Source organism: Microcebus murinus, chromosome 6 (assembly GCF_040939455.1).
Source record: "Microcebus murinus isolate Inina chromosome 6, M.murinus_Inina_mat1.0, whole genome shotgun sequence".
NCBI classification, from domain to species: Eukaryota; Metazoa; Chordata; class Mammalia; order Primates; family Cheirogaleidae; genus Microcebus; species Microcebus murinus.
The window spans coordinates 1,881,509-1,894,241 of record NC_134109.1 but is presented as its reverse complement, the minus strand read 5'-3'; the positions used below and the strand labels follow the sequence as shown (position 1 = coordinate 1,894,241).

At 67.2% G+C, this 12,733-nt stretch overlaps 1 protein-coding gene across 1 annotated transcript; it reads right to left on the bottom strand.

Moving 5' to 3' along the window:
• Positions 1-3,996: 3,996 nt before the first annotated feature.
• On the bottom strand, positions 3,997-11,460 carry NUDT14 (nudix hydrolase 14). The gene is made up of 5 exons (XM_012746485.3): positions 11,273-11,460; positions 8,137-8,180; positions 7,464-7,528; positions 7,035-7,272; positions 3,997-4,292 (listed from the first exon to the last, which is right to left on the bottom strand). The coding sequence occupies exons 1-5, from the start codon at positions 11,435-11,437 to the stop codon at positions 4,052-4,054; spliced, it is 753 nt and encodes a 250-aa protein (XP_012601939.2). The 5' UTR covers positions 11,438-11,460; the 3' UTR covers positions 3,997-4,051.
• Positions 11,461-12,733: the final 1,273 nt, after the last annotated feature.

The following is a 12,733-nucleotide window of genomic DNA, read 5'->3' as shown; positions in this document are numbered from 1 at the left end:
TGCCCCGGCCTCGGCTCTCGCGGCGCGCCGGTCGCGCGGCCAGTCAGCAAGTGCAGGGTGGCGCTGGCGCGGAGGTCGCCAGGCCATGCCCTCGAGGAACGCCCAGGACACAGGCCCGGGCTTGGGGAGCAGGGCCGGGAACCAGGGGGACAAAGGCCGCCAGTGCATGTCCTGACGGCTGCCCTGGTCGCCAGGCCCCCACGCTCACCCTCTGCAGTCGCTCGCTGCCCTCTCCCTGCCCCTCTGCGCCGTATATACCAAGAGCACCTCGTCTGCAAACGTTACCTCTCCACTGAGCAGGACTGCTCACCTGGGCGGTTTGAGATCCGCGTATGATCCAGAGGGTCCTCCCGCCCCACCACACAATAACTGAGCCGTGCAGCCCCCTATCTGGAGCAAGTCCCCGCCACCCTGGGCTGGGGTGGGGCCCTGGAGGACTTCCTGGAAGGAGAGAGCTCTGGAGGCACAGGTGCTGCCATGTTCAGCGGCTGGGGGAGGGCAAGTGGGACTCCGGCACAGAGGCCCACCCTCTCCAGAACGTGCCAGTGCAGCCTGCATAGGGAGCCAATGCGGCCCGAATGCCCCTCACCCGGCGTCGCCTGCCTCACCCATTTGGCATCCCCCTCCAGAAGCCAGGCCTGCAGGAGCAGCTGGGCTCTGCTCACTCAGGGCCGGCCAGCACCTGCACCCCAGGGCCTAGAGACAGGCAGGCCAGGTGGGGTTAAACTCAGGCCAGGCACAGCCACACACAGACCCCCACGGGATATATATGGGCACTGGAGCAGTGTCAGAGCCTTGCTGTTGCTTTCTGCCTGCAGGTGGAGGGGTCCCCCGTGGAGATGCCTGCTCTCTTTAGCTTTAGTGAGGGGCGGGGGCAGGTGCTCGGGTGCTCAGGAGAAGGAGGCCCCGGCCCCAGAGGCCAGGACTGCATCCCTGCCTGTGCTCACTGCCCCACTACCCAAAGACGCCCCGGTGCCTCTATCAGCAGACCGTAAGGCCAAAACCGGGGTGGGCCCCGCCCAGACCCAGAGGATGCCAAGGGTCGACCAGGCGAGAGCTGAGAAGAGAGAGCACTTATCCAGGCCTGAGGGACTAACGAGCATGACCCCAGTGAGGGCCTAGGAGAGGACACAGTGGCCCCTGGGGGCTGTTGGTGACACCAGAGTCTTGCCGCTAAAACCAGTGGGGGCCGTGAGAGCAGCTGGGCTGGGTGGCTGCAGTGACTTCATGTCCACAAAGACCCCTGGCTGTGGGGCGTGAGGCCCAGGGGAGAGACAGGGCAGGGCCGAAGGGGGGTTCCAGAGTAAGAGACGGAACCAGGGAACAATCCCTCCGGGGCCCCTCCCCCGTCCACCTCCAGCTTCCTGCTCGGGGCCAGCGGGAGGAAAGGATGGAACCGGCCTACCCATTCAGCGGTGTGGCTGCCTGATGGCGGCTGGTGGGAGGAAGCCTGTTCCTTGGGCCGCTGCGTCCGACCAGGGCTCCCCCCGCCCGGGCGGCTCAGCCCGGAGCCCCCAGGGAGCGTGCTCTGTCCTCCCTACACAGCTCCGCCTGGGGCCCTTCCGCAGGCCTGCCTGCAAGGCTAGGGAGCTGGCGGCCTGGCCCCCTCTGCCTCCCTCTGGGCCCTTCGGGTATGCGACCTGGGTCCCCGTGGCCCAGCGTGCCACCCCAGCGGCACAGAAGCCCTCCCTCTCAGGGTCCCCTTCTCCTTCCTCCCAGGAGCACAGCTGGGACCTAATGCCATCCAGGAGAGGATCACGGTCAGGAAGGTGGCCACACCTGCCCTTGGGGAGGAGGGTACAGAGGCCCCGAAGAGGGGGACCCTCCCTCCTGGGGTCCTCTCCCTGCAGGGATTTCTGCAGCCCTTGGGCAGAACTGCCAGGGCTGGCTGGACCCTGCAGGTGCACTGGTAGCGGCAGCAGTGGGAGCCGTCCGCCCCCCAGATTCCAAATGGCTCATCTGCCTCCCTGGGCTGTACCTTGCTGGGGTCCCACGGCAGCCAGGGCTCCAGTCTCCACCCTCACCAGGCCAAGCCACCCCTCCTCTTTCAGGAAGGGGCCCCACCATTGTCCTGGGCCCCAGGGGGTGTCACAGCACCCCCAGCCTCCCAGCCCCACCTGCCCCCAGCTGCCTCTCTGAGCCCCCCGACACCAGGGGCTCGCGTGCTCTGAGGGGTGGTGCTCAGCTTGTGCTGCAGCAGGCACAGGGCGGGGGCCGCTCAGCCTGACTAGGGGGCACGCTCCGAGACCAGGCAGGGGACCAGGCTGCAGGGGTTTGGACAGAGCCACTAGGCTCCGGAGTGAGCTGTGCTTCCGTCCGAGTCCTGCCGTGCTAAATATAGCAGACAGGGAGGGGAGTTTCCGGTTACAGCCCCCCCTCCGTGCCCCCCCCTTGCCGGGAAATCAATGCCAGCTCCATTAGGCCAGCAGCGGTGCCTGCTGACCCGCCCGTCGGGCCGCAGAGCAGAGTGAGGGGCTGGACTGCATCCAATCCAGGTGCCCTGTGCCCTGCCCCCACCCGCCCATAGCCCTGACCCCCCATGCCCACCATAGGTCCCTCCAAGGCAGTGGGCAGCACCTGCAGGTCAGCCCAGAGGGCCAGGGGAGCTTGAGGCAGGCATCGTGTGGGCTGCAAGGGAGGGAGGCCCGGTGGGGTGGTCCTGGGCTGCCAGAACTGTCCCTTGCATCCCGTCCTGTGAATGTCCTGCCGGGACATCCCCAAGCTAGGGTGAAGCTGAGGCCGACCAGGACCCCGCCATGGAACAGCCCGTGGACACCCCACACTCCTGAAGGCCTCTCCCCAGCAGCCCTGTGCCTGGCCCGGCCTGGTGCTCACGGCCCCACCTGGGCCGCCACAGCCAGTATTTGCATACAGGTGGTGCTGCCTTTGTGGGCCCCTGCGGCACAGCCTCCTCAAGTGCCAGGTCCCCCCGGGGGCTGTCCAGCACCACACTGGGTGAGTACCAGGTGGCAGTCCCTGCCTCCCTGCCCAGGGTGCCACCAGGAGAGGCTCACGGTCAGGAAGGTGGCCACGCCTGCCCTCGTGGAGTCAGAGGGATGAGCCCAGCAGGAGGGCAGGGGCTGTGGGCTCCGAGCTCCATCACACGAAGGGCTTCCCGCCAGAGCTCAGTGGGTGGGAGTGGGGGAGGGCGGGAGTGCAGGAGACCCCAGCCCCATGCCATCTCAGCAGGAGCCAGAGGCATCATGCCCTCCTGCCACCCCAAGTGCGCTGGGACCTGGAGGGCAGCTGCACGCACCTCACGCAGCCCGACCCTCAGAACAGGCCGGAGGGCGAGGCCAGGGCACGCAGGGCGGGATGCTCCGGGGCTTGTGGCTGAGCCCCCAGTGTGGGCCGGTGGGCGAGGCTGAGGCAGTCTGCTTAGTGCCTGGGGCACAGCCTGGGCTAGGGCCACGCCAAGACTACTGGCCTTGTGTCCCCCCTCCCCCCGCCGTGTGCCGCCCCCCTCCTCTTGGGGCAAGGCTGTGGGCACTGCTGCGTGCTCCGCCGGCCAAGGGCCCAGGGGCTGGGAGGGCTACTGGGGACACCCAGCTCCTGGAGGGGAGCTCTAGCCCACCCCACCCCCCGTCAGGATGGGGACCCTCTCTTGCCCTGGGGCAGGGGCACACTCTGCAATGTGCAGCCAGGGGAGCTGTCCCCTCCTCCTCTCCACTCTCGAGGGTGAGGGCGGGTTCTGCCACCGCTCCTGAGAACACGCCTCATCGCGTAACCCGGTGACCAGCAGGCCCAACCCCAGGCCTGCCACCTGGCCTGGCAGAGCCCCAGGCCCACCCCTCCCTGCAGGGACAGGAGGCCCAGTCTGGCCCTGTGCAGCCCCACACCCTCTCCTGGGACTCCCCCAGCCTGGCTTGGTCCTGTGCGCCCCGATAGCTGCTGCAGTACGGCTGGGGACACCCAGAGCCTGCAGTGCCCAGAGCTCATCTCAGGGAAGAGCTGCACCCCCGCCCCCGTCCTGTCCCCTAGAAGCCAGTCAGAGGCTGGAGCCGTATGAGGCTTTATTGGGTCTGCAGGGTGGGGAGCGAGTGGCCGAGTCTCACTGGGGACCCAGGCAGGGGGCCACCTGGCTGCGGAACCAAGAGATGCCGAAGATGACTCCGAGGGTCTTGGGGATGTCCGGGTCATCCGCGAAGGCCTGGGCGCCACCCAGGGGCAGGTGCACGACCTCGATGAGCTCACCCTCCTCCGCCAGGCCCCCGCCCTGCCCACAGCGCTGGGCATCCGTCACCTCTGCATAGAACATGGTCTGTCTGGAGCCAGTCAGTCCCACTCCAGACCTGCAGGTGAGACAGGGTCTGCTGAGCCACCCACGGTGGCCCCGCCAGGTAGCCCTGTCCCTGCCACGGCCCTCCAGCCCCCTCCACCCCACTCCCCCCAGCACTCTGGTGGGCGGGACTCTGGGATGCCCCATCCCACGCCAGATTCCCCCTTGCAGGGGGAGACCTGTGAACGTGGGTATGTCGGACCAAGGAGGGTTTTGCAGATGTGGTGAAGGACCCTGATCAGTTGACCTCAGATAAAGGAGAGGGACAGTCTCCTGCGTGGGCGCGACCTAGCTCCCAAGGGAGGCTTCTGGGGTCAGAGATGGACTCAGAGAGGCTGTCCGGCCGGCCCTGACAATGGACCGACCCTCCGCGCTGGCGGTGGCCACCGCAGGGGCCTGCGGGCAGCCTCCAGGGGTGAGCAGACGGGCACCCGCTCACACAGCCACCTGCGCCCTGGCTGAGGCCACAGACCGGGCAGGGCTCAAGTAAAGGACCCCCCCACATGCAGACCCCTGACCCCCAGAAATGGTGGGGTTGCCAACGTGTGATGTTTGAAGCCACTAAGTCTGTGGCAGGCCCCGTCCCCAATTCTGCTGGGCCAGCCAGACCCCAGCCCGCGCCCAGGGCCTAGGCTGTCTGGGAGGTGAGGGCAACCCCACAGCCCGGCAAGGTGGCCTGCATGGCGAGCGCCCCCACTGGGCACATGCGGGGCTGGCGCAGCATGTGCCGAGGTGGCCTGGCGTGAGGTAGGGTGGCCATGAGGGCCCAGGCCTGGCCCAGCGGTGCAGGCTGGAGAGGGGTGAGAGGAAGTCCCTCCCTCGGTGGGCAGTGGCCAAAAGGAGCTGCTGGAAGCCAGGCGAGGACAGCCCCCACACCGGGGCAGCAGTGCACCTGCACAGGCAGGGCCCAGAGGGGACGTTGGCCGAGAGGACGGGGCTGCAGGGGCCAGGCTGGGTTCCAGAATAGGAGGGGCAGGCACCATGCGGATTTGGGGAGGAGGAGGAGGAACCAAGGGGTGTCTGGGGAGATGTCTGGGGGTGAGGGAGCCCTGGTTCGCCCCAGATGTTGGGGGGCATGGGCCAAGGCCAGCCAGAGGCCTGCAGGGTGGGGCTGCCCCCAGAGATGCCTCCAACCCACGGGAGCAGAAGCGAGTCTCCCCACCGCCTGGGGACGACCCTGCCCCAGCTGCCTCCCTGCCCTCCTACCCTTATCCCGTGATGGGAGGGCTGGCCGGTAGGGCGTCAGTCCCGTGTCCTGCACTTGCGGAAGGGACCGGCCCAGCCAGGCTGCACAATGCCTCCCTCATGGCCCTGATCTCACAGCCCTAGCTGGGTGTTCTGATCCTTGTCACCTGTGACTGGCAGGTGAGTGCCCTGGCTCACCTCCAGGGCTACAGACTGGGAGCCACGGGCCCTGCTACGGGATGGAGGGCCCCACTGTCTGTCCAGCCCCCCATCAGGCCTATAGGGACAGGTGCCTTGCCCTCTTCTCAGCCCAACCTCCAGTCCCACCTACCCAAGGCCACACTGTCCTTTCCAAAGCGCAGGTCTGAGCAGATGTTCACCACCCAGAACCCTCTGTGGCTCCCTAGCACCCCCAACATCAGGCCACGGCCCAGAGGCCCTGCCTGAGAACTCCTGCAGCCAGGGCTGCTGGACCACTCCTCCCCGAGCCCCCCAGACTCAGCCCAGGGGACCCCGACCTCTCCTGGGCACCGCCCACCTGCCCTCTACCCAGCCTGCCCCACAGCCACCTGCGGGCAGCACCTCCGGGAGGTCAGGCCCCCGGGATCCTCCCTGCCCCCAGCACTGCGGGCCAGGAGGTTGGGGCACAGGGGCGGGCCACAGGGCGGACACCTGTGGAAAACCAAGGCCTGCCCTTCACACCCCGGACAGCCGGCCCTTCAGCACAGAAATCCCTACCCGGGGTCCTGGGCGCTGAGCAGGAGGACCCCAGCTCGACAGAGTGGCCCATGCTGGGCTGATGGGTGGCAGAGACACCTTGGCTGCTCCCAGGGGAAGTGGGGGCCTGGCCCTGCAGAAGGCTGCTGGGGGCTGGTGCTCAGCTTGGGAGGGGCCCCTGCGAGACTCTCCTCCTGCCCCCTGACCTCAGCCGGGGTCAGGGACCCGTCACAAAATCCCTGGGACAGGGGACAGGCTTTACCCCAACATCCTGTCCTGGGAAGGTGACCCCAGCTGGTGGGCCCCCGGGGGTATGTGTAGGGGCGGGGACATCTGAGCTTGGGTGAGGGCAGGTCCCGGACCCGGACTGTAGGCCGTACCTCTCCCCCTACCCCCGAGAGCTGCAGCCCCCTCCCCGCCCGGGACCCGTCCCTCCCTCATTCCTGAGCCACCATCTGAGAACGGAGCTGTGACTCACCCCCACCCCCAGCGCCCGGTGCTTAATCCCACAGGAAGTAGAGGCATCTGTCAGCAGCAGCTGCCACCCGGAGGCTGGCCCCGCACGGCTAGGGGCCGCAGGGTGGGGGCACGGGCCCAGCTTGCTCCAGAATGAGCCCCGAGAGCCCTGGGTTCCGGCCTGGCTTAGGATCTGAGGCATATTGTGACCAGCCCTCCCCCAATGCCAAGTTGAAAACGAGGAGGAATCCATCCTGCTTACATACCCCCGGGGATGGGGTGCTCACTCCCTCGCAGGCAGCCTGCCCCCTTCCCTGTGCCATGCAACAGCAGGATGCTCCGCCCCGGCCCACCGCCCTGCCCGCACACTGCGGGCCCACGCGCCTGCTCCACTTACCGGTACGTGGCCACCTGCCGCAGATCAGAGGGGGCCACGCGGTAGCCACACTCCTCCCAGGCCTCCTTGCAAGCCACTTCCTCCAGGGAGAGCCCCGGCTGGTCCACGAGGCCGGCACAGAGCTCGAATGTCACCCCCGCCGAGCCCGGCAGTGCCGGCTGCAGCTCCCGAGGCCCGTCCTGGCCCACCGCCGCCAGCGACCCTGGGAAGCGGCGTTCCACTTCGCCCGCATACACGGCTGGTTGGGGGAGGGCACACCGTGTCACAGCCACGTGCTGGCCACCTCCTTGTGATCAGCGCCGGGCCACACCCCCTTGCAGGGCCTCAGTTTCCCCTGGAGCCATTCCCCACATCTGCATTGAGACCTTCAGGATCACAGGGGCCTGGGGGTGACCCTGCAGCCCCCCTCCCCACCCTAGCTGGCCTCACCTGGCCGGAACTGCTTCACCAACACCAGGCTCCTCTGAGAAGCGTTGAACATGAGAATGGCCACGCTGCGTACGGGAGGGGCTCAGCACCGAAGCGGCCCCCACCTCACCTCCCCGGGGCCCGGCTCCCGTCCCTCCGTTCCCCCATGCCCACCCCACCACCCCGGACATCCCAGGGGCGTCGGGCCCCTTGCTCAGATGGGGAGGCTGAGGCCCAGGCAGGGCCGGAGCTTGACACGGCCACACGGAGCCAAGGAAGGACCCAGAACTCCTCGGGGGCCAGGAGGTCAGCATGGCAGCAGCTGAGGCTGGGTGAGTGACAGGACATTTGGCCTCTGCTGGCCAGCTGCCCACCAGCCACACTCCTTGGGGCACGTCACCATCCATCCCGTACCCCAGGTGCTGGGGGCCGGGCACCAGGAAGCCTCTCCCGGCCCGAGAGGGGCTGCCTGCCCCATGGTCCAGGTGTCCCGAGCCAGGACCTGCCTCAGCCTCCAGACCTCAGCCTGACCCCTCGGGGACAGGAGGCCGGGCTGAGAGAGGATGTTTGGAGACCCTGAGGGAGCACAGGGCAGGGAGGGGTGGGCTCCAGCCTTGGGCCCGTGGCTGAGGCCCCCGTGGCCGTGGCCTCAGTCCCGGGCTTCCCCAGTGGCGGAGCCAGGGCGGGCTTTCACCTGTCATGGGTCTTCATGAAGTCCCATGACTTCTGGGTGCCGTTCTGAAAGAGACAGGGCAGCAGTCAGCATGAGCCAGAGGCCGCCAGCGCGGACAGAGCACCGGGGAGCCCAAGAGGCCACGTAGACCCGCAGCACCGGCTCCAGCCCGGGGCCTGCTGGCCAGGAGCCGCAGCGGGGGTGGGGGAGAGCAAGCAGCCCGGCTAGGCGGGGGGTCAGGGACAGCCCGGTGCTGCAAGGCAAAGGCCATGGAGCACAGCCCAGCACAGGCTGAGCAAAAGAGCCTGCAAAGGCTGGGCACGGTGGCTCACGCCTGTAATCCGAGCACTCTGGGAGGCGGAGGCAGGAGGATCGCTCAAGGTCAGGAGTTTGAGACCAGCCTGAGCAAGAGCGAGACCCCCTCTCTACTATAAATAGAAAGAAATTAATTAGCCAACTAAAAATATATAGAAAAAATTAGCCGGGCATGGTGATGCACGCCTGTGGTCCCGGCTACTCAAGAGGCTGAAGCAGGAGGATTGCTTGAGCCCAGGAGTCTGAGGTTGCTGTGAGCCAGGCTGATGCCACGGCACTCTAGCCTGGGTGACAGAGTGAGACTCTGCCTCAAAAAAAAAAAAAAAAAAAAAGAGCCTGCAAAGAGATGTACACTGTCACCAAGTGTAGGAAGGATCCTGGAGGCTACAGGGGAGGGACAGGCGTGGCAACCTCACAGGGAGGGCAGGGGTCCCCATGGGGACAGAGCAGAGGTCAGTTTTCACTGTTGCAGCTCCCCTAGGCCACAGACACAGGGAGACAGGAGGGCAGGGGGGCTGGATGCCAGAATCCGCTGGGGTGGGGCAGGTCCCAAGCAGCAGGGAGGTCTGCAGCAGCACTGGGTGACTCAGGGACACCCCCTCCCCTGCCCGGTTTCTGGCTTGGGCTCTCCCCCAAGTCCTGTTCTGCACATCCCTCCCCCACACTGCTCCCCCACCCTGGGCACCCCAGCCCAGGCTCCCACACCCGGAAGGCCCTCGGTGGATGGAGGAGGCTGGGCCCCTGGCAGCATCCAGCACCGATGCCACCAACCACCGGCTGGAAAGCGCCAGGCAAGAGCGCTCCCACCCTGGGGGCTGGACCTGGGCCCTGGGGACCTTCCCAGCACGCTGGGCCCATCTGCCACTCAGCCGCTGGGCAGCCCTGAGGCCCTGGCCAGCTGCTCACCCCACGCTGGGGGCTGTGTTGGGCTGTGCATTGGACAGAGGCCCGAGCACCAGAGACACAGAAAGTGCGGTCAGGGCTGCAGAAGAGGGAAGATGCCAAGAGACAGCCTTCAAGAGGACTTCCTGGAGGAGGCGATGGGAGGGGGAGGGCATTCCAGGCTGGGGCCCTCACAGGTGGAGGTGTGGTGGAGGGGAGCTAGGGGAGCTGGGCTTGGCCTGGAGGCAGAGGCATCCTGGGAGGAAAGTGCAGCGGCCTCGGTTTCTACAGTGGGGAGGGCCATGTCCTGTGCAGGTCAGGCCGCCCGGAGGGCCGCGGAGACACCACCCCCGAGAGGCGAGCCCAGGCCTGCCTGGCATGGGCCACCCCAGGGCCAGCCACCCACCCAGAGCAGGCTCCAGGAAGGCCTGCCCCCCCCTGCCGTTGGCCACACGCACCTGCTGTGTCCCCACCCCGCCCCTACCAGTAAGCGTCCCCCATGCAGGTCTCAGCTCAAGATCAAAAAGCAGACCCTTAGGTCCAGCCAGGGTGAGGAAGGTCCAGAGAGGCCCATGGAGGCCCCGTAGGAGGGACCGGCCTGGGAGCAAACGTGGTGGGGCTGCCTGTCCACCAGGCCTCCCCGGCTGGGCCCAGCACATAGCCAGGGGCTGCAACTACCCTTGGTGGCATACACCACGCAGCCCGCCGTCCCTTGGCCCCTGAGGAAGCGCCGCCCCAGCCCGTGTCCACTTCAGCCTGAGGCGCACCTGCTGGGCCTTGGTCACCGCACCCATCAGCGGAAATGCGCCGTGGGCTGCCCGCAGCGCTTCCCGGCAAGTGGGGAGACGGTGCTGTGGCCGGGGCCACCCTGTGCCACCTGCTGCCCCAGAGCCCCAGCCCCTGCGGCTGTGCACCCACAAGTGGGCATCTCACACCCACCAGCCTCCTGCTCCAGGCCAGCGTCAGAAAGGGGCCGCAACGCCCGTCCCCTCCCTCTGCCCCCAAACTAACCCAGCTGCTCCCCCGGCCAGAGCTGCCCACAGCCTTGTCCTGAGGAGAGGAGGCCCCGGTGGTCCGGAGCCAGTGGGACCCCCACGAGACGGCGAGTGGGGGGCAGGGCCTCTCACAGTTGGGGCCAACAAGGGTCACAGGGCTGGCGAGAGGCTAGGACGTGCTGGGGGCCGGGAGGCAGCGGGCAGAGGGCTCGCAGACCTGGACCACGCCCTGACGGAGGCTGTGGCCGGAGACTGGAGGGGCTCCAGCAGGGCGACACCCGGGGCGGGCAGAGCAGGCAGCAGAAGCCCACGCCTGCACCAGGCAGGGCCGGGCATGGGGGGCAGGAGGAAGCCGTGCCCGGTGCCAAGAGGCAGCGTGGCCCTGCCGTCCTGGTGACTGGTGGGAGGAGACGGCCTGGGAGGTGAGGAGAACTGGGCTTGGGCAGGTGGGACTCCAAGGAGGGGCCCTCCCTGCAAAACCCCCCAGGGAGGAAGCCAACTTTGGGAGTCCTCACTGCTCCCTCTCCTGCCTCCCCTCTGCTTGGCCTCTCTGCCCCATGCTCTTTCCTCCTGGGCCCAGCTATCTCCTCTTTCAATTCCTAGCAGGGAGCTGCCACTTCCAGGAAGCCTTCCCTGATCCCCAGGGCCACCAGTGGGATGAATCCCGCTGCCAAAAAGGACGGACGGGGTGGGCAGGAAGGTCCGCTCGGTATGGAGCTGCCATCCAAGACAAGCTGTCACACCCCCAGCAACGCCTCCTTGAAAGCACATGGCCCTGTCCTGGCCCCTTCCCGCCTGGGGGGTCCACCTGGCCTGGGAACCCCGGAGGGGCAGGCAGAGGCGGGGCCGGCGGCGCGAGGGGCGGGGCCACCGGCGCGGGGCGGGGCCACCGGCGCGGGGGCGGGGTCAGCGGTACAGGGGGCGGGGCCGCGCGGGGCCGGGGCTGGGGGTGCGCGCGGGCTCACCTGGCGGTAGTGCAGCGTGAGCGGCCGCAGGTAGGGCGAGGCGGCGCAGGGGCCCACCGCCACCCCCTCGATGCGCTCCATGGCAGCGTGCGGGGCAGGCCCGGGAGCGGGGCCGAGTGCTAGCCGGAAGCGAGCGGGAGGGCGCGGGCCTGCGGCTCTGGGCATGCCCAGTGGGCTGCGGGGCGGCGCAGCGCGGCGGGGCGGGGCGGGGCGCCCAGGTGGCCCTGCGGTGGGCGGCGCACAGGTGGGGCGTGGGGACGGGGAGCGGCACCGGGGACCTCTCGCGGCCGCAGTCCCGCGATTAGGCCCCGGGGAGGGGACGCGCCACAGACCCGCGCGGGCGGGCGAGCAGACCCCTCCTTCGCGTGGGCAGCGGGACGGCCCCCTCGAGGTTCCTGCGGGAAGGGCGGCCGGGGGCCGGCCTGGGCTGCGCTGCCCACCTGCCCCACGTGGGAGGAGCTGCTCCCTGTCCCTGCTCCACTCACTGGCCAGCCGCTGCTCCCTCCTCCAAGATGCACCCCCACCCTGCTGAGCCCCTTCCAGGCAGCGGGAATTCTTCCTTGGGCATGGGTCCTAAGGAATCGCACCCCCCCACCCCCCACCCCCCCACCCCCGCCCCAATGCCACCACTGCCTCCCTAGGAGCAGGTTCCGGCTGAGCCCTGGCCTGCACCTGCTCTCTGAACTATGGCTCAGGGGCTTGAAATTGACTCCCGTGTCTGTTACCTACAGCTGTGTGACAAAACGCTCCAAAACTTAGTGACTTAAAGCACCCGCTTGGTAGTGTCTCTCCCAGTGGGGGTTGCCCCATCTCAGAGAGGCGGCTTAGCAGTGGGGGCTGTCTGCAGTTGTCATCAGGTGGGGGGGGTGTTGGTGTTACCTGAAGGCTAAACAGCATGGGCCGACCAGGTGGCTTCTTCTCCCCATGTCAGGGCCTCAGCTGGGTGGCTGGAACCGCCAGTGGAGGCTGGCCGGCCCCCTGGGGCTGGCTTGGGCTTCCTGGAAGTATGGCAGTCCCAGGGCAGTCAGATTCTTCCACGGCAGCTGGACATAAAAGGCCACGTATTGTATGATGCCATTTATATGAAATGTTCATACTAGGTAAGTAAATCCATAGAGACAGAAGGCAGATTAGGGGTGCCAGGGCTGGGGAAGAGGAGAATGAAGAATAATTGCTCAATGGATGCTGGTTTTCTTTTTGAGATGAAGAACATATTCTGGAACTAGGTTGTGCTGGTGGTTGCACAGTGTTATGAAGATACTAAATGCCACTGAAGTGTTCACTGTCAAATGGGTGAAGTTATGTGGATTTCAGTTCAATTAAAAACATTTTCTTTTGTAGAGACAGGGTCTCACTATGTTGCCCAGGCTGGGATGGCACCGCGAGGTCCCCAGTGCCGGACCCTTTTAGGTCCTGTACGTGTCTCACTACGTTGCCCAGGCTGGACTCAAATTCCTGGGA

Excerpts from the sequence above, each read along its gene's own strand:
- NUDT14 (XM_012746485.3), bottom strand. The coding sequence starts at position 11,437 with ATGCCCAGAGCCGCAGGCCCGCGCCCTCCCGCTCGCTTCCGGCTAGCA. Across the intron at positions 7,529-8,136 it reads TTCATGAAGACCCATGACAG|CGTGGCCATTCTCATGTTCA; the intron begins GTGAAAGCCCGC and ends TCCCGTACGCAG. Across the intron at positions 4,293-7,034 it reads CGGCAGGTGGCCACGTACCG|GTCTGGAGTGGGACTGACTG; the intron begins GTAAGTGGAGCA and ends TCTCACCTGCAG.